General features: G+C 38.2%; 1 protein-coding gene across 1 annotated transcript; it reads right to left on the reverse strand.

Annotated features, from left to right (window-relative positions):
• Positions 1–1391: 1391 nt before the first annotated feature.
• Positions 1392–2591, reverse strand: LOC145095899 (uncharacterized). The gene has a single exon (XM_079033712.1). The coding sequence runs from the start codon at positions 2589–2591 to the stop codon at positions 1392–1394; it is 1200 nt and encodes a 399-aa protein (XP_078889838.1).
• Positions 2592–26601: the final 24010 nt, after the last annotated feature.

Below are 26601 nucleotides of genomic sequence, written 5' to 3' on the forward strand. Positions count from 1 at the left end.
AATTGAGGGTCCGGATTCATCATTCCTAACATTTGTAAGAATGCATTGAGTTTGGTAGAGTCAAGTGCTTTTGTAAACACGTCAGCAATTTCTTCATATGTAGGGACAAAGATGAGTTCAATTTTACCGTTCAGAATGTGATCTTTGATGAAATGATACCATAGTTCAATATGCTTGGTCTTCGAGTGATGGATAGGATTATGGGAAATCTCTATAGAACTTTCAGAGTCACAGTAAATTGGTATCCGCAACATTCTGTACCCATAGTCAAACAATTGTGTTTTCATCCATAAGACTTGTGGGCAACAGCTGGCTGCGGCCACATATTCGGCTTCTGTTGTAGACAATGAAACACAGCTTTGTTTTCGTGAGGACCAGCAGACAAGTCTTCCTCCCAAGAATTGACATCCACCAGATGTACTCTTTCGATCAAGTTTGCATCCAACATGATCCGCATCTGTAAATGCTTGAAGACTGAAGTCATTGCATGCGGGATACCATAGACCAAGAGACTTGCTTCCTTTTAGGTACCTTAGAATCTTTTTGGCTGCAGTCATACGAGATACTTTTGGATCAGCCTGATACCTTGCGCATACACCCGTTGCAAAAACTATATCCGGACGACTAGCAGTGAGATACATGAGACAGCCAATGATGCCTCTATAAGTTTTGTGATCAACAGGTACTCCTGAAGGAACCGTGGAAATCTTATAACCGAATTCCATGGGCACCTTAGCCGAAGAGCAGTTATCCATTGAGTATTTCTTCAGCAGCTCAGAGGTATATTTTTCTTGATGGATGAAGATTCCTTGAGAAATCTGTTTAACTTGAAGTCCTAGAAAGAAATTAATCTCTCTATTCATGTTCATCTGAAATTTGTTAGTCATGAGCCTAGCAAAATCATCCACCATCCTCTAATATGTGGATCCATAGATGATATCATCCACATATATTTGTACTAGCATAAGGTGGTCACCATTTGCTTTTCTAAATAATGTGGGATCAATTACTCCTCTTTTATATCCGGACGAGACAAGAAATTCAGAAAGAGTCTCGTACCACGCTCTTGGGGCTTGCTTCAAACCGTATAACGCCTTCTTAAGTTTATAGCAATGATCAGGGAATTCTATACTTTCAAAACTTGTAGGTTGTTGAAGATAAACCTCTTCCTTTAGTTCCCCATTAATAAATGCACTCTTAACATCCATTTGATGAACTTTGACATTTTTGTAGGCTGCGTATGCAAGGAAGATTCGGATAGCCTCCATTCGAGCCATCGGAGCATACGTTTCATCATAGTCAACACCTTCAAGTTGACTGTAGCCCTTTGCAACTAGTCTTGCCTTGTTTATGACTACGGATCTGGATTCGTCGAGCTTGTTCTTGTACACCTATCGAGTGCCAACAATGGTGTGACCTCGCGGTTTTGGAATGAGTTCCCACACACTGTTTCGTTCAAATTCTACTAGCTCTTCTTGCATCGCAACAATCCAGTCGGACTCTAGTAATGCTTCTTTGATTGATCTGGGTTCGATCGAGGACATAAAGGCTGAGAAGTGACAGTGATCAGATAAGTCTTGTGAAGATCTGGTTTGAACGCCTACTGATGGATTGCCAATGATCTGTCTAGGTGGATGGTCTTTCATCCAAACGTGAAGGCGTGGTTGAAGATGATCAGCGGCTGCGGTAGAAGGAATGTCTTCAATATCGGAGGAATCTGAGATAGGAAACAGCAGTTCCCCTTGGACTTGAGAACAGCCTGCTGAGCCTGCAGAATTGTCTTGAATTGTTGGTGTTGCGGTAGAATGAAGTGGTTCCCCCTGGGCTGCGGATGGAATTTCCTTCGGTATTGGAGGATGTTCCCCCTGGGTTGCAGATGGGATAGAGACAATTCTTGGATCAGATCTGGTGTCAATAGTTTCTATGTTTTCATCATCCGAGTCAGAAGAGACATTTGATGGTTGAGATACTCTACGAATGGACGGAGTTGCTTCGGTTAGTACTGGAACTTTGATGGTTGTAGTATGATCCGGAGTTGAGTTTTCCCCCTCAACCGGCGAGGTGGAAGTACCTAGCGATACAACATCGGAAAGCGTAGGACCAGATACTTCACCATGTTGTAATTGAGCTTCCGGAGAGACTAGAACTTCAGATAACTCGGCAGTCTCTATTGGATCAAAAAGATCATCATAGTTAACTTCAACTATGTTTAGAGGACCCAAGGAATAAGAGATATCAAATTCAAGAATTGATTTGGTTTCAGAGGAGGGAGCAGCGTTGCGGACATAGGAATCGTCGAATTTTACATCAAAGCTTTCGACAAGTTGCCTTGTGTGTCTGATTAAAACCCGATATCCAATCTTATTGGTTGAGTAGCCTAAGAAGATGGCTTCATCTAATTTGGGTGCGAACTTGTTGAGGCGATTTTGGTTGTTGATTACGAAGCATCTACATCCAAAAATGTGGAAAAAGCGAACATTTGGCTTTCGGTTGTTGAGACCTTCATAAGGAGTTTTGCCAAGACGTTTGCAAACTATGCTTCGGTTCTGTACAAAACAAGTTGTGGCCACGACTTTGGCCCAGAAGTACATAGGAAGATTGGCGAAATTGAGTATTGATCTGGCTGCCTCCACTAGAGTTCTACTTCTTCTTTCAACGACACTATTCTGTTGCGGGGTATAGGCAGCTGAGAAGTTGTGACTTATGCCCTTGGACACTAAGAAATCATTTAGTAGATGATTGGTGAATTATGTTCCGTTGTCACTGCGGATGCGTCGCACTGGCAGCTTGATTTGAAGCTCGATCTCCTTGATGAAACTGATGAATACCTGCGGTGTTTCTGATTTGAGTCGAAGTAAGAAGACCCATGTAAAAGACTTTTCCTTTTTAAATTTTGTGTCAGATGATTTTTGAGTGGTGTTAGAAACTGTGAGGTCCTTGCCTTTTGTTGTCTTAGATATTGTTGATTTGAAATGATAATTAGAGAAAGAAAGTTTTTCTGGACTTTTAGACTTAGGAATTTTAACAAATTTCTTTTGTTTTGAATAAATTTCCCGTTGCTTTCCGCAGGAACGAAATTCCTCTTTGAAAACTCTTTTTGCTTCGGTTTTAGGAGAACCGCAGTCAGTGATATTTAATTGCGGTTTCCTCAAATCTTTTGAAGGTATAGAAAAACGGGGACTTGATTCATCCGAACTAGAGAAATCGGGGTTTTGAGAACATTGACCAACTTCAATTTTTCCAATTGGTAATTCATGATTGATTGGTTCAAGAGTCACAGAACTTTTGACTGTGGTCTACGGTGTAGTACTTTGTACAACCGCAGAGTAAGTCTTAGTGAATACTTCTGTGGAACATTTGACACTAGGTAGTGAAACAAGTTGCGGTTCATGACTGCAGTTAGGGATACTGCGGTCAGACTACAGAGATGGAAAATCCAATGTGACTTTTGGATTTTCAACAACAATTTCCTCATTAACTACGGATGTTATCTGAGAGTTGGAATGACTTGTGTTATTAACATGATTTGAAGATTCAAGAAGAATTTCTTCGATAACACAGTTATTACTCAGATTATGGAGTTTACCAAAATGAGTTTGGATAACCTCAGGAAATGTTTTGTCATTGACTGGAAACGAAAAGTAGCGGTTAGGAGGGACATAGGGACGTTCCGGAGTGAACTGGGGTGAGGAGTCCGTTGTGGTTGGATACCCATTGGACCAACCCTAGTTGAAAGTATTATCAACATTCCCATTATTAACTAGATTCTCAATGGATTCACTTTCATTAAAACACTTGTCAATTAAAATATTTAAGCGTACAATTTCACTCTGTGCTAAATCTCTCTGATTCAAAGCTATTTCTAGTTGTGTTTCACTTAACATTCTAGCATCCTTTTCTAACATCAAGTCCTTTTCTAAAAAAGCCATTTTGAGTCTCTTGTTATCCAAACATCCTCTAACATGGAACATCTACTGTGATGCATTGTTCTTCTCATCTAAGGCTTTATTGTAGTCTGTAAGGACGGCAGCACATGTGTCATTAAGTGTGTCTATGAAAGGTTGACAGTCATGCATGCTATAATTTAAAGATTGAATCATAAGCTTTACCTATTCCACAATGTTGAGGGTTCCATCTTTTGCCATATAACAATGGTTTTTCTTCAGTAGGGTTGAGCCGTCTTCTTCAGCAGTTGCTATCATACATATCTTGCCTTTCCCTCTGTTGTGATTGTCCTCATCCTCATGTCCTGATGACCACACTTGATGATTTCTTTTTACTTGAGCAACATAAGCTTTCCCTTTTTCCTTTTCTTCCAATTCTTGAGCCATTCGGAGATAGAAAGATCGGTCTTTCACAATGTTTGCCTTACAGTCTTTGGCAAAATGGTTCTCTTTGTTGCACTTATGGCATATAACCACATCACTTTTGTCCTCTGAAGGTGTACCGGAGTCAGTAGAGTGAGGCTGCGGTGGTACATCTTTAGGTTGAGTTTGCTGAGACTGCAGTGGAAGGTGAGGATTCTTAGTGAAACGAGAGTGATTGTTTTGGAAGTTGCGGTTGAAGGGTGGTTGGTTGAATTGTTGGCTTTTACGAAATGAAGGTGGTAATCGATTGAATTTTTGACTGACAAGAGCTATGGCATTCTGAAATTCTTCTTCATCATCATACTCAGAGTCTGCTTCATATGACTACGGTAGAGAGTCATACAAGGTGGGATGTGTTTGAGATGATTGTGCTAATAGAGCAAGTGGACCCCCGAAGTTTAAACAATCCTTGAGTACGGTGGACTCATGAGCTTGTAATTCTTCTTAGAGCTTATAAAGGAAAACAAATGAATTTTCCTATTTCCTTGGACAATCATTTTGGCCATTGTCCAATGTCTTCCCAAACCATTCAAGAATTGAAGGTTTGTCTCATGGTTGCTTCTTACAGTACCCGCATTGGATAGTTTGGTCACTATCAGGTTGAACCTTTTAAAAGAGTATTCTAAGCTTTCACCTGCATGAGCTTTAAAGTTGTTGAACTCATTGAGTGTAGTAGTAAGTTTTTTGTCTTGAGCTTGTTCGGTACCCTGTACAGATTCTTGAGCACTTCCCAGATCTCTTTTGCAGATTTGCAATTTATGAGGATATCAAAGTTGTCAGGGGCAACTCCACACGATATCTCATAAAAGGCTATTGCATCGTTTTCCATTTTTACGAGATCATCCTTGGTGGGACGGTTCATGACTGGTTACCCTCCTCCTAATCTGACAGTAGCGTCGTCGGTTTGAGTAGGTGTAAGAACCGGAACATGTGGTCCTTCTTCAACAGATTGCCATACGTCTCTTCCAAGTCTTCTTAAGTACCTTTCCATTCTTTGTGATTAGTGATGATATTCATTTGCAACTACTATTGGGGCTCGATTTGAACCACCAACACTATTGGAAACATTTAAAGAAAAAGCTTGTGCCATTTTTGAAAAAGAGCTTCAGTGTTATAGAAGACCTTTTGAAAAATCAGAGTTTCGATATTCAAGAAGCAACCACTATGGCTCTGATACCAATTATTGAGAGAAAAATTTTGAAACACACTTGAACAAAAGTTAGAACAAGAATAATGTGGAATAGTTAATCTCGAAGGATCTATTAGCTCAACAATAATATTAAGAGTTAGAAGGTATGAGTTAGATGCGGAAAAGTAAAGAAATGTAAATGACAACAATTGTTATATCAAGTAAACACATAAGCAGATTCATAACAAGGAATGCATTCAAACTAAGTTAGTAAGTGAGATCTAGCTTAGTGATTAAGTCACAAGTGACCTGCTCCGAAGAGAGATGGTGATTAATTATGAGAGTAAGAAGGTTTGATAAGTAAGATAGAATGAGAACTTTGAAATGTGTATTAGAATTTGATGAGAGATTCACACACGTACAAATTACATAAGTAATGAGCTCTATTTATAGAGACAAGTTTACAACTCTAATAGTAGCCATGCAAGGCATACTGGACATTAGAGTCTTTTACAGAAAGGACAAAATAAACTAAGGATAAAGATAAAGAGTAACTGCGGTTTCTTCAGATGTTGAATGCGGATGCTTGGGAGAGAAACTTGACTGCGGATGCGGTGCTGACTGCGGTTGTAGGAAAGTTCAAGAGGGTCACTTTATATATGGCATACAATTTTCATTCGTACAAACTCTAAAGTCAATCACTTCAATTAAAAGTCAATTACATTACTAATAAATGTTAGCCAATTTAAAAGTCCGCTTGAGTGTTTTTTTTGTTTATTCTTCAAACGACCGAAGCAAAGGAAGTACCATCTCGGGTCTTGAAGTAGCAAACCCACCCAATGCACCCTAATAAAGAGTGCACGGCCAAACTTTTAGAGTTTGGGCCGTAAACTCATGTGTGGCCATGAACTTATACCTTAGGCATGAGCTTACTCCCCAAACTCGTCGTTTCTCACTTCCACGCTCAATTTTACTCCCCATTCTCTCTCAACTATCATCCCATTCTTCACCCGATCTTCCGAAAACGTAAGTGTTTCTCAACTTCATTTGTTGTTATAACCTAACATCTAGTAGTTATACATCATTTCATCCATTCATTATTGCTTTTTAACTAGATCTTCAAGTGTTCTTCAAAACACCAAGAACACACACTAGTGTTCTTGGACCTTAAACACCAAATCAAGCTTCTACCTTGTAAGTACACTTGCCCTAGCTTCTTGTGTGCTTAATATGAACTTGATAACACTTGAAAATCATCAAAGATCATAAGAACAAAGGATTTTACGGCCAATGATGTTCTTGGGCCGTAAACCCCTCTTAAGGTGGTTAAATGGACCTTAGTCCCTTCCTAAGCCTTGGATGCCAACCTTGATCCTTCCTAGAAGTGTTTAAGACCTTAAACAACAATCAAAACAAGTCCCCATGAGAGTTTATGACTGTGAAGACGTAAGGATATGGTCCTTTGGCCGTAAACTCCACAAGGTAGTCTTATTGTGCCCCTAATGCTTTCCTAAGGCTTGGACTTGATCATTTGATGCCCAATCATGACTTGTAAGACCTCAAAACACAATATGGCACTTAGTACCATGAGTTTACGGCCATGAACTCATGTGGAAATGATCATGGGCCGTAAACTCCATAAGGCGTGGTCCTTGGGCCATAAACTCCAATTCCATGCCCTACAACCCTTAGATACAACCCTTTGGTAGCTATAGCACTTGAATCAAAGTGTTTCCATGTCCTAGGATGTCTTAAATTGATTAATTAGTTGTTAATTGACTAATTAGATACATATATGTTTATTATATGGTAACTAGGATCATTGTGTGTGTTCAAGTCTCCACTTGACACCTAGCACCTTGTCCGACACTTCCGAACAAACCACTCACTACAGGTGAACCATGTTAGTTATTAGATAAATCACAAGTGATTAATAACTAGCATACAAATGGATTTTTCATACTTAAAACTGTTTTACCAAACAAATGACTTCAAATTGTTTATCAAACTATTATTTTACATATCAAACTCTTTATCAAATTCATTTTTGTATACTAAACCTTTCTTGTACAGTTTTTAAACTTATATCTTGTTGAACCATGTCTAATACATATATAGTTATATAAATAAGATTTGAAGGACCTAGGAGAGATAACCCACTTTACTTCCTGTCCTTGTTTTGGTTGTGGTCTTAAAGTACCCAGTTGTTTGTCCGAGTGTCGTTGAATCCTTAGTTATATATTATGTATATATGTATAGATATAAAGACTTTTATCTCAGTTCAGTACATTCAGTCATACAAACAAGTCTACTAATAAACTATAATAGGTATAGTTTAGAGTTATACTACTTACTACTTCTAGTTCAATGAAGCATACAAGAGTCAGTTCATTCATGAGTCATTACTTATTACTATGAGAACATATACAACTATACTAGGATGAGAACATATACAACTATACTATAATGAGATCATATACAACTACACTAGGATGAGAACATATACAACGATACTATGATGAGAACATGTACAAGTATACGATAACATAAATGTGATCCACTGTATCGGAGCATGCCTTCATTGTCATGGCCCGAGTTGAAACCAGAATCTCTTTGAGGGAAAGCATGAGTTTGCGTATAGATCTATACTGGATTGACTATCCTTTACATTTATTTGGTGATCATTTCACTTAAACATTAAAGTACAAACTATATTTTGATAATGATAGCAACACTTGGGAAAATTACACACTTTTACAAGAAAGAAACATACAAAACAGTTGTGCCTTGGTAGAAGGCTACTTTTAGTAGAAAATATAGGATTTTCTAGGAGTTACAAACTTCTACAAACACTTACAAACATTCACATACTTTTACTACAAACGTTTACAAACTCGTACATCAAACAAATGTTCAAACATTTTGATACAAACATAGACACTTAATACTTATGAACTCACCAGCTTTGATGCTGATAAACTCTTTCAAAATAACTTGTATTCTCAGGTCGTTAGTAGACAGGTACCAATGCCAGCTTTTGAGAAGATGGAGCACATACAAGACTCATCTTATATTTTGATTTATGTTTTGGTGTCTTATATACTACAGAACACACTTGTATTGAAATTATATATTTAATGCAATGGATGATGTTGTTTACTTGCTTACTATTATACTGTGTTGTGATACTATACATGACGTCCTCCGCCCCAGAATGTTTCCGTCGTTCTCGGTTTTGGGGTGTGAAAGATTGGTATCAGAGCATTGTTTATAGTGAATTGAGTATATCAACCCATTAAAGATATACTAACTATAAACACATTGGGATTAAAACACTCTGACCAAGAGTCTATACTTTTAAATAATAAAATATTTAACTAAGTATTCAAGTCTTCATTCAAACTAAAATCAGTGTCACAATGACAAATACAAAAGTATTACGATTGTTGAATATCACAAGTAAGCTCGGGGATATACGGTCAGTCTTGGGAGTAGCATAGCCTGATCAACTATGTCTATCTGAGGAGTGATTAGCATATGCCCTAGAATGGTTGTGATATGGCAACAAGTCTAAAAACTTACCAACGCTACTATGATGAAATCACTAGAACAGAACATAATTTTAAAATACTATAGGACTATTTTGTGTTACTATAATCACTTATCTGAGAACTAAAAAGGTCTCTTTCAAGTAGGTCAATAGTCGTTAGTAGATACGCAAAAGTTACATGAAATTCAGGTGTTATAGACTCAAAATCTGTGATCTTTGCTTCACTTCCTGTCCTTGTTTGGTTGTGGTATTGGAGTTAGGGTCACTTATTCGAAGGTCTATCTTACTTCGATTTCATGTAACTGGTATACACTACACAAGTATTGACATAACTGATAAAGATCATATTATAATTATCGTAGGTAGTACGTCTATTTATATAAGATTCTTATACCCCTTTTCTCGCGTAGATATCATGGATGGATTCCATAATCATGGTGACCCGTACTTTCCACCCCACGGCAATGCTGGATGGCTTGAAGCAGAGTCCGATGATGAGCATCAAATCCCTTTGGATGATCATCACGCAGAAGGCTTCTTGGATGGATCTGACTCCGAGCCCGAAGTCAACAACCTACCCCCAATAGGTCAAGCCCCAATTAACAACCCCCGACCAGCATTTCAGGGTCCCACACCCTTGTGGGCAATAAACTTGAATCGCTGGAGCGACGAACAAGGTCAACCCTTACCCTATAATGGGGACCGACGCTTCTACAACATAAGCGAGGGTGGATCGGCTGACCGAGCCCTACCCATCATGGTCCGTAGTATTGCTCGGAATGTGGAGCAAGGTCGAGCAGCCATCGGCCGAATAGTGGAGATTGATGCCAACACTGGTGTCAACACGGTCCGCATTCTCCATCTCGAAGAGGCGATGGAAAGAACAAGAAGGACCAATGAGACTCTGCAACAACAACTAGCTGCCTCACGAGCTGAAGTCATAGAACTTCAAGTTCGCCAGAGGGCTCATGAACGACATCTCCAAGAAGTGGTTCGTCAGATGGAAGACCTTAGCGTTCGCCTGAGGAATTCCCATCGCCGTTAGAAGATGTCAAGCACATCTTTTCTTTTGATTAAGGAATAGCCTTTCGTATCTGTGCTCTATGAAGCACTTGTCTGTAAAACATTCCTATATTTTAGTACACTATCTAGTCTTCTAAGTTGTCAAACATTTTCCCTTATATGGTTTGATGTAAGACCTACTATTAGGTCATTTTTCCTGAACTCTTTTACATCAATAATACCAGTAATATTGGCAGTTATCAAACCTGTTGGAAAAATCTGTACTCTTGTGTTTTCCTACTCTTCTGCTATACTGCTATTTTAAAATGTACACTCATACCATTGTTGGACTATGGTGAATTAGCCCATGGAACACTCTCTTTATGCTTACAACTGACTCTAACTATTCCATTCATCTTTATAAACTTATAGTTGAAGGATGCCTCCTCGCAAATCAACAAGGTGTAATCCTCCGAGTACTCTAACTCCAATACCACCTCCTCCACAATTCGATGCGGCAGCTCTGAATGTTGTAGTGGTTGCGGCTATGGCTACGGCCATTGCTAAATATCACTCCACTGATGCCAGTACAGGTGGAACCCCTGTTAACTCTACTCAAGGTGAACTCCTTGTGCGCTCGAGAGAGTGATCCTACAAGGACTTCACTAACTGCAAGCCAAAGTCCTGCAAAGGGACTGGCGGAGTCATTGACCTCTCGCAATGGTTCGAGAAGACAGAGTCGGTCTTCGAGATGTGTTCCTTCCCTGCCGCGAGTAAGTTCAAGTTTGCCGCTTGCACCTTTGAGGAGAAAGCCCTGACATGGTGGAACAACTATCTCAAGTCACTCACTCTTGTAGTGGCAAACGACATGGGTTGGGAAACTATGAAAGACCTCATGATTGAGGAGTACTGCCCAAAGGGCGAGATCCAGAAGTTGGAACAGGAGTTGTGGAGCCTAACCATGAGGGGCTCCACATAGTCGTGTATACCACCAGGTTCAGTGAACTGGTGGCCCTCTGTCTCAACATGGTTCCCACTGAGGGAAAGAATCGTAAGGTACATCTGGGGGCTGGTGCCTCCGTATCAGGGAAATGTTTTAGCTTCACACCATGCTACCTTCGATAGTGCCAAATGATTGGCACTGTGACTCATCGATCATGGAGTCCAATCCCCATCATCAACAACAACGTTGGCCATCTCAGAACCCTCCAAACCCGCTAACAATAAGCGGAAGTTCTGGGATGACAAGAAGAAACAACGAGCTGCTAAAAAGAAAAGAGTCGTGGTAGTTCATGCTGCGATCGAACCTACCGCTGCTACTCCAATAAGGCAGTATGCTGGAAGTTTGCCAAAGTGCAAAAAATGTAACTTCCACCACAACGAACCCTGCCGTGAAATGCAGTGCTCTAACTGCAACAAGAAAGGACACACTGTCCATTTATGCAAATCTCCGGCAAGGCTGATTACCCAAGTCCCGGGCGCTGGTGTGGGCCAGACTTGCTACGGATGTGGCGAAGTGGGCCACTACAAAAGGGACTTCCCCAAAGCCAGAAATGTCGGTGAAGCTGGAAGAGATTTGGCTATAGGCCACGGAGAAGCAGTTGCTGACCCTACGGTGGTGACTGGTATGTTCCTCCCCGATAACTCTTATGCATGCATACTGCTTGATAGCGCAGCAGAGAGAAGCTTCGTAAATCATAAATTTTCTCGCTTACTTAAACAAAAACCATGCACACTTAAGGAACTATTCACTGTAGAAATGGCTAATGGGAAAACTGAGAGCACAAATAGCATATACATAGGATGTATCCTAACTCTAGATAGCCACTCATTTCCAATCGACCTCATGCCGTTCTCGATTAAAAGCTTCGACGTCATCATCGGCATGGATTGGTTGAGTCTTCATCGTGATGACATCATGTGCTACGAGAAAGCAGTCCGTCTAAATCTCTTGTCTAACGAAACTCTCATCATCTACGGCGACAAACCCAAATCGAGTCTTCGTATCATCTCGAGTATTCAAGCATAGAAGTATCTACGTAAAGAATATCATGCATCCCTTGTTCACATTATCGATATGAGCCTAGAAACGAAAGAACTAAAGAACATTCCGGTAGTGAGCGACTTTCCCGACATCTTTCCAAAGGAACTACCAGGATTACCTCCGCAACGACAGGTCGAGTTCAGAATCAAATTAGTCCCAGGAGCTACCCCAGTAGCCAAATTGCCCTGCCGATTAGCACCAGCTGAGATGTAGGAACTATCTGGTCAAGTTAACGAACTACTTAGCAAGGGCTTTATTAGACCAAACTTCTCACCCTGGGGAGCACCGGTCTTGTTCGTTAAGAAGAAAGACGGATCATTCTGTATGTGTATCGACTACAGAGAACTCAACAAACTAACGATCAAAAACCGTTACCCTCTGCAAGGGGCGAGTTACTTTTCCAAAATTGATCTAAGATCCGGATATCACCAGTTACGAGTGCTAGAGGAGGATGTTCCAAAGACAGCCTTCCGAACTCGTTACGGACACTACGAGTTTGTGGTGATGCCATTCGGATTGACCAATGCACCCGCAGTGTTCATGGACTTAATGATGTCACACCCCCAAACCAAGGATGGCGGAAACGTTCGAGGGTGGAGGACTTCATGTAGAGTATCACAACAACGAGTATAATAGTGCTCAAAGTAAATACAACCATCATAAATATAACTGAAAAAGTTACACCAAAGTATATGTTTACATGATTCGAATCAATTACATTATGAAACAAAATGAACTATTTGACGATTTATCGTCCCATCCTCAAAACGTTGTTGGTTTCCTGTTTTCACTAAATTCCTGAGAATACAAGTAGTTTTGAAAAGTGTCAACACAAAGGTTGGTGAGTTCATAAGAGATTTTATTGGAGAAATAGACCGTTTTCCTTGTAAAAATGATATGATATGTATTTAGAAAATCCGTTATTTTCTTTATAAAGTTTATGTAATGTAGTCTCATAACCGATGACCAAAATGTATAAGTAACCTTTCTTATTAAAGGAAAATAAAATGTGCTTAAATTGACAAAAACGCACTTGAATTAAATGATGTTCCCGCAAATTCTTATGTTTGTTAATACGTAATGTATATGTAGTCCTAAGTCTCAGGACCGAGAAAATAACAAGTATCGTCCATACTTTAAGTTATAAATGTGGTTTCAAATGATGTGTAGTCATAAATACCAAAAACCGAATGTAGACAGTAATATCTGTACTTATTGAGATAAAAGTGATTTTGAAATCGACATAAAACTCATTTAAGTTTTATAAAAATCCCGTAAACTTTATGTATTGTTATATCCTTATGTGAGCCGCTATAATCATACTTAAGACTAAATGAACCTGCCACGACGTTTCTCAGGCGTCGAAAAACTGAAATGACAATTATCACCCGTAGACCTGCAGGTCCAACTGTAGCTCGCAGCAAGGTGTGGGGTGTCAAACCCAATATAGATCTATATACAACTATCACGTTCTCCCTCCGGGAGACTCTGATTATAACGTACAGGATTTTATATTCCGCACTCGGACGTACGGAAAGAGAATGTCTCACAATTTAGGTTAACAAGTTTACAAGTTGTATGCGGGAGTGTAAAACCTTTCTGTATGAATGTACCCTTTTCGTACGTTTGTTTTATGTGATGTATTGAAAACTATACCTATTATAGTTTTATCCAAAACGTTTGTAATATATAAGAGCTCTTTTATGAAAAAGCGTTAGGATTATAAAATCCATTAAACTATGCTTATTATAGTTTATATATATATATATATATATATATATATATATATATATATATATATATATACGTGTTCTAAATGAATGAATAATCTTATCATGAATCACTTATTTTCAGTTTATGATGATAAAATTTACAACATATCACATTCAATACTTAGAATTTGACATTATACACTTTGCTCAACATAATACAAAGTGTTGTAAAAATTACAAGCTGTTAACAAATTTTCAGCCTTTCTACACTGTTTTTGAAAATTCATAGAAAAATCATACGAAGTCGAAAACTAAATCCGTAAATTCTGGGAGTTCCCAAAATGTGTCTCGTTTACTCATAATTTTTATCATGATTTTTAATGACCTGTAACTTAGGTGAAAAAGTCCATAATCACAGACTGGTCCGGTTTGGTGTTTGAAATGATAGGCAGTTTTGTAAAAATCACCATAAATTGTAGAAAAATCGTATGGAGATGTGCAAGTAGTCATTTTAAAGCTAAGAAGTGGAACTACATGCACCTAATACAGTTTTGAAAACTAAAATGTTTAAGGTGTCCAAAACAGCTCGTGAATGGAGTCCAACTTTTCTGATGAAAGCTGTTAGAAAATTTTAGTTATGTTCTTGGTGTTTTAACTTGTATTCCCCCCCTAAAAACTTAAGAAAACATGAAAATGTAGGGGTATGAACTCACCTTGTGTGATTTCAGTAGATAAGTGTTGAAGAAGAGAAGTGTTCAACCCAAGAACACTTGAAGAATCGCTTGAAGATTCGAAGCTCTAACACAAATATAATGGAGTTTGTGTAAGATACTCATGACTTGAGTGGAAATAATTGAGATAATCTTAAAGGAAATGGATTATGCTTACCAAAGGTGGAGGAAACTCTCAAGATCAGCCCTTGAATCTCGGATTTCTAGAGAGAGAAAGTGAGAGAGAAAGGAGTTTGATCTTCTTGTGAAATGAGAACAAATGAGAGAAAATGGGGAGAGAGGATGAATATCCAGCTCTCAAAACATGGAGATGGCTAAAAAGTACAAGGAAGGTGGGGAGGAGTGTGGATTAACCATGGAGTGGGTATGGGGTTGCTTGTGTCATAAAATAAGGTAAAGTCAACACTCTACCTTTGTACTTTACCTACTCTTATTTGGATAAGATTTTACCCTTAAAATGTGATTAAATCATTAATTTAGGGGTCTTATATTTTAAAATAAAGTTTTGGTTGAAAATCCTATGTTAAAATAATTAAAAATGGGTTTAAAACGCAAAAATACGCAAAAACGGGGTGAAAAATGGATTTTCCAGCGAGATTCTTCGGACCTAGGCCGAAGTTCGGTCAGATGTGCATGGTTCGGCGGTGAAGGCGCGCCAGAAGGAAGAAGCGAAGCGAGAGTGATCCGAGGCTCGGTCCGAAGTCGGGCGGTTCGGTCCGAAGTCAGGCTAGAACCGAAGGGACTGTTGTGAACAGTAATGAACAGTACCTTCGGGTTCGGACCTTCCTCTTATGCGATGTTCGGTTCGGATGAACAGTAATCTCGGTTCGGACCCTCCTCTTATGCGATGTTCGGTTCGGATGAACAGTAGTCTCGGTTCGGACCTTCATGAATAGTACTTTCGGTTCGGTTCATGAATAGTACTTTCGGTTCGGAGGGTTCGTCTCCTTAAGTCCGTTTTTCGCGTAGACTTCCATTCTTGGGCTATTTTTCGCCAAATTCGAGGGTCGGGATGCCCCGAGTGATTATAGAAAGTTTGGAGAGATTTCGAGAAAGATTCCTCGTTCTCAGAGAGATTTGGGAGAGATTTGACGTACTTGGAGAGATTTCACATACGAAGAGATATTTGAGAGAGATTTGGGAGAGATTTGACGTACTTGGAGAGATTTCACATACAGAGAGATATTTGGGAGAGATTTCACATACTTAGAGAGATTTGGGAGAGATTTGACATACTTGGAGAGATTTCTCATACAAAGAGAGATTTGGGAGAGATTTGACATACTTAGGGAGATTTGGGAGAGATTTGACATACTTGGAGAGATTTCACATACAGAGAGATATTTGGGAGAGATTTCACATACTTAGGGAGATTTGGGAGAGATTTGACATACTTAGAGAGATTTGGGAGAGGTTTGGCATACTTGGAGAGATTTCACATACAGAGAGATATTTGGGAGAGATTTCACATACTTAGGGAGATTTGGGAGAGATTTGACATACTCAGAGAGATTTGGGAGAGGTTTGACATACTTGGAGAGATTTCACATACAGAGAGATATTTGGGAGAGATTTCACATACTTAGAGAGATTTGGGAGAGATTTGACATACTTGGGGAGATTTCTCATACAAAGAGAGATTTGGGAGAGATTTCACATACTTAGGGAGATTTGGGAGAGATTTAACATACTCAGAGAGATTTGGGAGAGGTTTGACATACTTGGAGAGATTTCACATACAGAGAGATATTTGGGAGAGATTTCACATACAGAGAGATATTTGGGAGAGATTTCACATACTTAGAGAGATTTGGGAGAGATTTGACATACTTGGGGAGATTTCTCATACAGAGAGAGATTTGGGAGAGATTTCACATACTTAGGGAGATTTGGGAGAGATTTGACATACTTGGAGAGATTTCACATACGGAGAGATATTTGGGAGAGATTTCACATACTTAGAGAGATTTGGGAGAGATTTGACATACTTAGAGAGATTTGGGAGAGGTTTGACATACTTGGAGAGATTTCACATACAGAGAGATATTTGGGAGAGGTTTCACATACTTAGGGATATGTGGGAGAGGTTTCACATACTTAGAGATATGTGGGAGAGGTTTCACATACTTAGAGATATGTGGGAGAGGTTTCACATACTTAGGGATATGTGGGAGAGGTTTCACATACTTAGAGATATGTGGGAGAGGTTTCACATACTTAGGGATATGTGGGAGAGGTTTCACATACTTAGAGATATGTGGGAGAGGTTTTACATACTTAGGGATATGTGGGATAGGTTTCACTGGTGACCTTTTTGAGTGTCCAGCTACGCACTGCAAGGTCCGTAAACCCCGCTAAGCCTTGTTTAGGGATCTTGCATACTCCCGATGAGTATGTAACATTGTTTTATCGGTTTGGCTCTCTACGTACCACCGTTTTAGGTTAAGGAGATCTAGATGTACGCACTTTTCAATTTAGGATCTCTCATTAGAATAGAGAGTTGTTTAGAAGTTACATAACGTAAACTCTAGTACTCACGGCAAATTGAGTTGACCGGTTTGACTTGTTGACTTTTGTTGACTTTGACTTGACCGAAAATTGACGGTTGTCACAAATGAATAGAGTATGTTGTCCTTACTTAGATCAGTTTGTCATCATCTTCATTGATGACATCTTGATCTACTGTCGAAGTAAGGAAGAGCATGGCGATCACCTGCGACAAGTTCTAGGAACTTTACGAACAGAGAAGCTCTATGCGAAGTTCTCTAAATGTGAATTTTGGATCCGAAGAGTCAAATTCTTAGGACACGTGGTTAGCAAAGAGGGAATCCACATGGACCCATCCAAAATTAAGGCCATTGAGAACTAGTCAGCATCGAAGACGCCTATAAAAATTCGTCAATTTCTAGGTCTCGCTGGCTACTACCACAGGTTCATACAGAACTTCTCCCGGATTGTGAAACCTCTTACTACACTGACCCAAAAAGGAGTGACCTTTAACTAGGAAGAGAAACAAGAAAAAGCGTTTCAAACGCTGAAGCGGGCCTTATGCACCGCATCGATACTATACCTCACCGAAGGGATAGAAGACTTCTTTGTATACTGCGATGCATCCAACCAAGGGATCAGTTGTGTTCTGATGCAATAAGGTAAGGTCATCGCTTATGCCTCGAGGAAGCTGAAGACACACGAGGTCAACTACACCACACACGATCTTGAGCTGGGGGCAGTTGTGTTTTCCCTAAGGATCTGGAGACACTATCTGTATGGTACAAAGAGCACCGTCTTTACAGACCACAAGAGTTTACTACACATATTCGATCAGAAGGAGCTCAACATGAGACAACTACGGCGGGTTGAGCTACTCAATGACTACGAATGTGATATTCGTTATCATCCGGGTAAAGCCAACGTAGTAGCAAACGCCCTAAGTCGGAAAGAATATTCTGGTCAAAGGGTCAAATCGTTGACAATGACTATCCATTCACACTTGTCTACACAAATTTAGGAGGCTCAACTTGAAGCCTTGAAACCTGAAAACATGGCGGGTGAGTCCCTTAGAGTAATGGATAAGAACTTAGAAGCCAAGGGTGGTGGAGCCTTATATTTCATGGACCGGATCTGGACACCGAAACACGGTGGCCTCCGAGACTTGGTCATTACCGAGGCACACAATACTCAGTAATTCGTCCACCCTGGATCAGATAAGATGTATCTGGATCTTAAAAAGTTATACTGGTGGCCTAACATGAAAGTAGAGATTGCTACCTTCATGAGTAGATGTCTTACTTGCGCAAAGGTTAAGGTCGAATACCAGAAACCCTCCGGTCTTCTACAACTACCGGAGATACCAGAATGGAAGTGGGAGCGGATCACTATGGATTTCATAACCAATTTGCCCAAGACAATGGGTGGACTTGATACCATATGGGTCATCGTCGATAGATTGACCAAGTCTACGCACTTCCTACCTATCAAGGAAACTGACAAGATGGAGAAGCTTATGAGAACATACATTAGGGAAATAGTACAACTACATGGTGTTCCTATATCCATTATCTCCGATAGAGATAGTAGGTTCACTTCGAGGTTTTGGCAGTCCCTACAAAGTCCCCTAGGAACGAGGTTGGACATGAGTACAACCTACCATCCTCAGAGCGACGAACAAAGTGAGAGAACCATCCAAACACCGGAATATATGTTAAGAGCCTATGTGATCGACTTTGGGAAGGCATGGGATACTCACTTACCCCTTGTCGAATTTTCCTACAATAACCATTATCATACGAGCATCAAGGCTGCTCCGTTTGAAGCCCTCTATGGCCGGAAGTGCAGTTCCCCTCTATGCTGGGCTGAAGTGGGTGACACCCAGTTAGCTAAAGGATGAGTTCCTGACAACACTCTCACAGGTCCGGAAATCATTCGGGAAACGACAGAGAAGATCGTTCAAATTCGTGAACGATTGAAAGCCTCTAGAGACCGACAGAAAAGCTACGCAGACAAGCGAAGGAAACCTTTAGAATTCTAGGTGGGAGACCGAGTCCTTTTGAAAGTCTCACCCTGTAAGGGCTTAATACGCTTCGGTAAGCGTGGGAAGCTTAATCCAAGATACATAGGGCCTTTCGAGATTCTTGCTAGAATCGACCCTGTAGCTTACAAACTCAATCTACCCAACAAAATTAGTAACGTACATTCTACATTCCACATCTCAAACTTGAAAAAGTGTATGTCTGATGAGACTCTTGTAATCCCACTTGACGAGATCAAGATCAACGACAGCCTCAACTTCGTGGAAGAACTTGTAAAAATCATGGACCATGAGGTCAAGCAGACGAAACAAAGCCATATCCCGATTGTGAAGGTTTGCTGGAATGCCAAGCGAGGACCGGAACTCAAATGGGAGCACGAGGATCAAATGAAATTGAAATATCCTCATCTTTTCGCTTAGTTATTTGTAACTATTTTATTTGCTTAAACTCAAATTTCGGGACGAAATTCCCTTTAACAGGGGGATGATGTGACAACCCGAAATTTTCATTCGTACAAAATCTAAAGTCAATCACTTCAATTAAAATTCAATTACATTTCTAATAATTGCTAGCCAATTTAAAAGTCCGTTTGAGTGTTTTTATTGTTTATTCTTCAAACGAACGAAGGAAAGGAAGTACCGTCTTGGGTCTTGAAGTAGCAAACCCACCCAATGCACCCTAATAAAGAGTTCACAGCCAAACTTATAGATTTTTGGCCGTAAACTCATGTCTGGCCGTGAACTCATACCTTAGGCATGAGCTTACTCCCCAAACTCTTCATTTCTCACTTCCACGCTCAAGTTTATTCCCCATTCTCTCTCAACTATCATCCCGTTCTTCACCGATCTTTCGAAAACGTAAGTGTTTCTCAACTTCATTTGTTGTTATAACCTAAAATCTAGTAGTTATACATCATTTTCTGCATTCATTATTGCTTTTTAACTAGATCTTCAAGTGTTCTTCAAAACACCAAGAACACACACTAGTGTTCTTGGACCTTAAACACCAAATCAAGCTTCTATCTTGTAAGTACACTTGCCCTAGCTTCTTGTGTGCTTAATATGAACTTGATAACACTTGAAAATCATCAAAGATCATAAGAACAAAGGATTTTACGGCCAATGATGTTCTTGGGTCGTAAACCCCTCTTAAGGTGGTTAAATGGACCTTAGTCCCTTCCTAAGCCTTGGATGCCAACCTTGATCCTTCCTAGAAGTGTTTAAGACCTTAAACAACAATCAAAACAAGTCCCCATGAGAGTTTATGGCTGTGAACACCTAAGGATATGGTCCTTTGCCCGTAAACTCCACAAGGTAGTCTTATTGTGCCCCTAATGCTTTCCTAAGGCTTGGACTTGATCATTTGATGCCCAATCATGACTTGTAAGACCTCAAAACACAATATGGCACTTAGTACCATGATTTTACAGCCATAAACTCATGAAGAAATGGTCATGGGCCGTAAACTCCATAAGGAGTGGTCCTTGGTCCATAAACTCCAATGCCATGCCCTACAACCCTTAGATGCAACCCTTTGGTACCTATAGCACTTGAATCAAAGTGTTTCCATGTCCTAGGGTGTCTTAACTTGATTAATTAGTTGTTAATTGACTAATTAGATACATATATGTTTATTATATGATAACTAGGATCATTGTGTGTGTTCAAGTCTCCACTTGACACCTAGCACCTTGTCCGACACTTCCGAACAAACCACTCACTACAGGTGAGTTCATACCCCTTAATTAACATTTGAAATGTTTTTAAATGCTTTATAGGGGGGAATACAAGTTGAACCATGTTAGTTATTAGATCAATCACAAGTGATTAATAACTAGCATACAAATGGATTTTTCATACTTAAAACTGTTTACCAAACAAATGACTTCAAAGTGTTTATCAAACTATTATTTTACATATCAAACTCTTTATGAAATTCATTTTTGTATACTAAACCTTTCTTGTACAGTTTTCAAACTTATATATTGTTAAACCATGTCTAATACATATACAGTTATATAAGTAAGGTTTGAAGGACCTAGGAGAGATAACCCACTTTACTTCCTGTCCTTGTTTGGTTGTGCTCTTAAACTACCCGGTTGTTTGTCCGAGTGTCGTTGAATCCTTAGTTATATATTATGTATATATGTATAGACATAAAGACTTTTATCTCAGTTTAGTACATTCAGTCATACAAACAAGTCTACTAATAAACTATAATAGATATAGTTTAGAGTTATACTACTTACTACTTCTAGTTCAATGAAGCATACAAGAGCCAGTTCATTCATGAGTCATTACTTATTACGATGAGAACATATACAACTATACTAGGATGAGAACATATACAACTATACTATGATGAGAACATGTACAAGTATACGATAACATAAATGTGATCCACTGTATCGGAGCATGCCTTCATTGTCATGGCCCGAGTTGTAACCAGAATCTCTTGGAGGGAGAGCGTTAGTTTGCGTATAGATCTATACTGGATTGACTATCCTACACCTTGTTGCTAGCTACAGTGGGACATGCAGGTCTTTGGGTGCCAAATGCCATACCTTTTGTTGAACTACATTTTCGTGTTTTCCAGTCGATAGTATGGTACAATTAATCACATAATACCTTGATATAAATCCGGTTTAAGGTTGTTAGTATAGCAGTAGTTCCTATAATACAACACTACATTACTACATTAATTTATCCTTTACATTTATTTGGTGATCATTTCACATAAACATTAATGTACAAACTATATTTTGCTAATGATAGCTACACTTGGCAAAATTACACACTTTTACAAGAAACAAACATACAAAACAGTTGTGCCTTGGTAGAAGGCTACTTTTAGTAGAAAATATAGGATTTTCTAGGAGTTACAAACTTTTACAAACACTTACAAACATTCACATACTTTTACTACGAACGTTTACAAACTCATACATAAAACAATGGTTCAAAAATTTTGAGACAAAGATAGACACTAAATACTTATGAACTCACCAGATTTAATGCTGATAAACTCTTTTAAAATAACTTGTATTCTCAGGTCATTAGTAGACAGGTACCGTTGCCAGCTTTTGAGAAAGTGGAGCGTATACAAGACTCATCTTATATTTTGATTAAATATTTTGGTGTCTTATATACTACAAAACTCACTTGTATTGAAATTATATATTAATGCAATGGATGATGTTGTTTACTTGTTTACTATTATACTGTGTTGTGATACTATACATGACGTCCTCCGCCCCAGAATGTTTCCACCGTTTTCGGTTTTGGGGTGTGACATTAAGCTAGAAATATCTTTCTGTCAGGGGTACCTATGTCGTGCATATATATATGGTACATTGGGTGCATTCAGTGTATGTGATGGCACTCAGATCACACAAAAAGCTTCTTCACAGTGCGCATTAACATTTAGCATATTGTGTAATGAGAATTGGCATGTCACGGACTTGATAAGTACATGTTTGCAATGTAAAATACACTCATGATGCATAATTAGGATTGACACATGCGATCTTCAAATATTGAGAAGGAAATTCCGATGAAATTATAGACCACGTCGCAAATAATAGTGGCTCTTGGCACGATCTCATGAAAAGTTTAATTCCAAATTGTTGAATAAATCAGCCAATCTTAATGTGATCAGGTTCTTGGCGAGTCCCTTGTAGCAATATCTTACCACATTTGGTAATGATAACACAGTAATTTCTGTTATTGCTCCATGTTGTATGTGTACCTCATACTTATTTGTGTGTCAAGCCTTTTGTATTATTCTTGTAATAATCCACTCCACTCCACTCCACTCTTGCATATTTTCCATATCTTAGCTAGAGAATAACTTGAAACAAAAATAATATTCATCAAAAGCACTTTTATTTAAAAATAAAAAAGCTAAAAAGGAAAGGAAAATGAAAGCTAATATTTAAAAGTCAGGGTTGCCTCACGATATGCGCCTCTTTTGTGCGAGTCTTGACTTGGAGTCCTAACTTAATAAAATTATAATATTGGTGTTTCCAATCCATTCGTTGCCTTTAATATTCATTCTGACCTAATTCATAAAAATAGAATCTTTGTTTCTACTTTCAACATCACGACATATTTATTGGTTTCTATAATATTGATAATAAGTGTAACTGATTCGACACTTCTTAGAAAAGGGTCGCACTATAGAACTCCTTCCATAGATGAAACTTGCACCCCCGACTTCGGAACAACAACTTCTCGACTAGGACAACGTGTTGTGATAAGTAGGTGCTCATGGCACATTTTCTGGATTATAACACTCCATCATCCCAGTTCTTCTTCTATCAACTTTTCAAGTATTTGGAGGTCATTTTCAGCACCAAAATCCTCATCTTCTAGTAATCTTTCTAGTTCCTCCTAATCTTTTTCATGTTTAATTAGCTCTAGTGCCTGCAACTCATGCTCAGGAATAATATCAAACATATCCATTTTAAAAATAAACATAAAAAACTAAAAACTAAACAATATACAAAGCTCAAGTAAGACATAAGTAATCTGAACTAAATGCAACTATTCCCTCACAATGGGTCCAACAACTTAATGTGTGATTAACTATATATATATATATATATATATATATATATATATATATATATATATATGATCAAAGTTTTATAGTTATAAAATTGATTTTATCACAGCTAAACTTTAACACATCCTAGGAAGTGTACCTGATTATGTAGCGGTATAGTTAAGGTAAGACCATGTATCGAACACAAGGGAAAAGAGAATGATTAAATCAAAAAATTTAGTTGTCAATTAAACTATAAATAGTAAAGTAAAAATCGAATTTGTTTAAATTCAATCAAACACTAATAAAACTAAAATGAAACAAAACTAGAGATTATATTTAGACACATAAGAGAAAAAGATGCTTTCACATAGATTCAGTTACACCTTTTGGTTAAGGGTGTATCTGATTGAGTGCGACGGATATTAGTATTAATTATCTATTCTTATACTAGTTAGTTACATGAGTCTGATTAATTAACATTATAATAAGACAATTAACATAATGATCGTACAATTATCTATAAATTATTATTGAATATGTATCATGAGAAGTTTAATTACATCAAATGATCCCAATGGTCATGGTAATCAATTTGATGTACATATTTGGTTGTCTAATGTCCTCCTACATATTAAAGTTGACAATTTTATTAACCAAACCCTAGGATTTGATCTATGTCTAGTCCTAATTGCTGATTGTTATTAATAACTATAATTCAAGCTAACAAAGTTAGATTGATCCTCTAAACTCTATTAACTCAACCATATGCAATAACTAAATAAACAAACCATATGGAAATTTAACAAAAATAACATTATAAATTCAATAAATCTAATAACTATATTAAAGGAATCACATTAAAACTTGAAATTTACATCAACACTAGTGAAAGTAGAAGGGTTTTACCCCATAACCAATAAATAAAAACAAAAAAACATCACTGAGGAGTTGCTAAAAGTGATCATCAAACAAACGAAAGTAAGATCCTAATGCTTCTAACTTTGTATTCTTTAAATATTCGCTCCAAAGTGCTTCTCCAACCATGAAATCAATCCGAACATGTTTTTTGGATGATTCTTTTTGGAATGTGTTGGATATGTTGTATATTACTTGTATATCATTTTGCCAAAAAAGATCGAGTATTTATAGATTACTTTAATTCGCATTGCGACCATGGCATTCTAGCGTCCTAAATCTTGAAGTGTCTACGAAGTACTCGGATTTTGAACCGGCTAGCATCATGAACAGAAAATATTAGCATCATGATTGTTGAAGTTGTTGGGTTTTGAGCATTCTAACACTCCTAAGTGTACATGCAACCCTAAATACCTTGGATCTATGTTTTCTCTATTATGTATGCAATTATGAACATCCAAGGTATTATCCTAATCTAGCATACAAAATAAATGAATATTACAAGATAGAATACATACCTCTTTGATGTAAAATGTCTTCATGAAGCTTGAGTTCCTAGTGCCTCAAATATGACACCTCAAATGGTTAACACAACACCAAATACACTTGGAATAACTTGAGAGAAACTTGAACGCTCCTAAAATTGGCTAGCCCTTTCTTATTATTCATAGTGACCGATTTTTCTCAAAGAATATGATCTTATATAGTTGTTACAATTAGGGTAAACCCTAATTGTCATGGCCTTCCATTTCCTTGGATCCATGGGTTCAAATACTCCATGGAGTATCCATGAACCATCCTATGGGTTTTACCCCAACTTGATTATCCATGGAGCATTAGCCCACTATACAAGTATGGATGATTTACACAATCAACCCATATATTTAATTACTCTTCTTTTGATCACTTAATTAATCCTAGATTAATTCTTTATCAATACTAATTAAATAATCTTATTAATATATTAGAACATATAATATATTAACCAACCTTAAGTGTTATTTCTCTCATTATAGTATATCCAAGTGCATGATGCCATGCAACCCAAATGGACCATGCCGGGTTGGGTCAAGTCTTACCAATTATAGTTATGGACTTAGACATTAATCCAACAGTCTCCCACTTGGATAAGTCTAAAACTATTATTGCAAGTATGAGTTCAAGAACCGACTGGCAATCGTAGCTCTCAAAAGCTTCCGTCGAACTCTGACCTTGTAGATGAACTCTGACCTTTGTCAATGACATGTCCATTAGATAGGGATCATATATTCCTCCATTCTAGATATCATATGGACTGAGACATGGATTATAATCATTCTCTCTGTCCATTTGTTGTTTCCCGATTTCCGATTTATGACGAATGACTAATTGAACAAATCAAATCAGTCCTGGCCCGGCCGAGCACTTCCATTTGTCATGATCAAATCATCGAGGGGCCCACAGATATCGCTTTTATCCCGAGGGTAAAAGGAATGGATAAACTTCGACTCATATGGCTTTTTCTACTACTTGTTGAATCATACACAAAGGCACGTTTTATAACACCGAGTTACCAAATGCGTTTTCGTGCAATCAATGTACAACCAACTCATAGTAACAACTCATATCTCTAGGTTTGAAGAATATAAGATATTATCGTCTCATGATCACTCTTGATAAAATCCATGAAGTGATTCAAATGAGCGCGGGTTGAATCCAATACTCAGAACTTATGAGCACTCATGAGTGTTGTAGCACAAATTTGTCCACTAACTTGGACCTCTACAAGCCAACCATGACAGTCTTGATTCATATCTACTTCCAACATATGACCGACTGTGGATGGTTTGAATAACTTAGTCATTCTGGAAGAATAACCTAGTTATTATGGAAGTCAAAACATGCAAAGTGAAACACATGAATAAATGAATCTAATATGGTCTCAGAACTTATGAATATAAATAAAACACCTTTTATTAATCACCATATGATTGCACATTATTGATTATATACTGTTTCAGCTATCAACTTTATTCTTGAATTTAAAACAATAGTTGTCCCATGCTCCAAGCATGTATACTATGTTTTATAAACA

Source organism: Lactuca serriola, chromosome 3 (assembly GCF_051521515.1).
Source record: "Lactuca serriola cultivar US96UC23 chromosome 3, Lser_US96UC23_V15, whole genome shotgun sequence".
Taxonomy (NCBI): Eukaryota; Viridiplantae; Streptophyta; class Magnoliopsida; order Asterales; family Asteraceae; genus Lactuca; species Lactuca serriola.

Bases quoted from the DNA above. Each gene is read 5' to 3' on its own strand.
- LOC145095899 (XM_079033712.1), bottom strand. From the start codon at position 2,591: ATGTACTTCTGGGCCAAAGTCGTGGCCACAACTTGTTTTGTACAGAAC.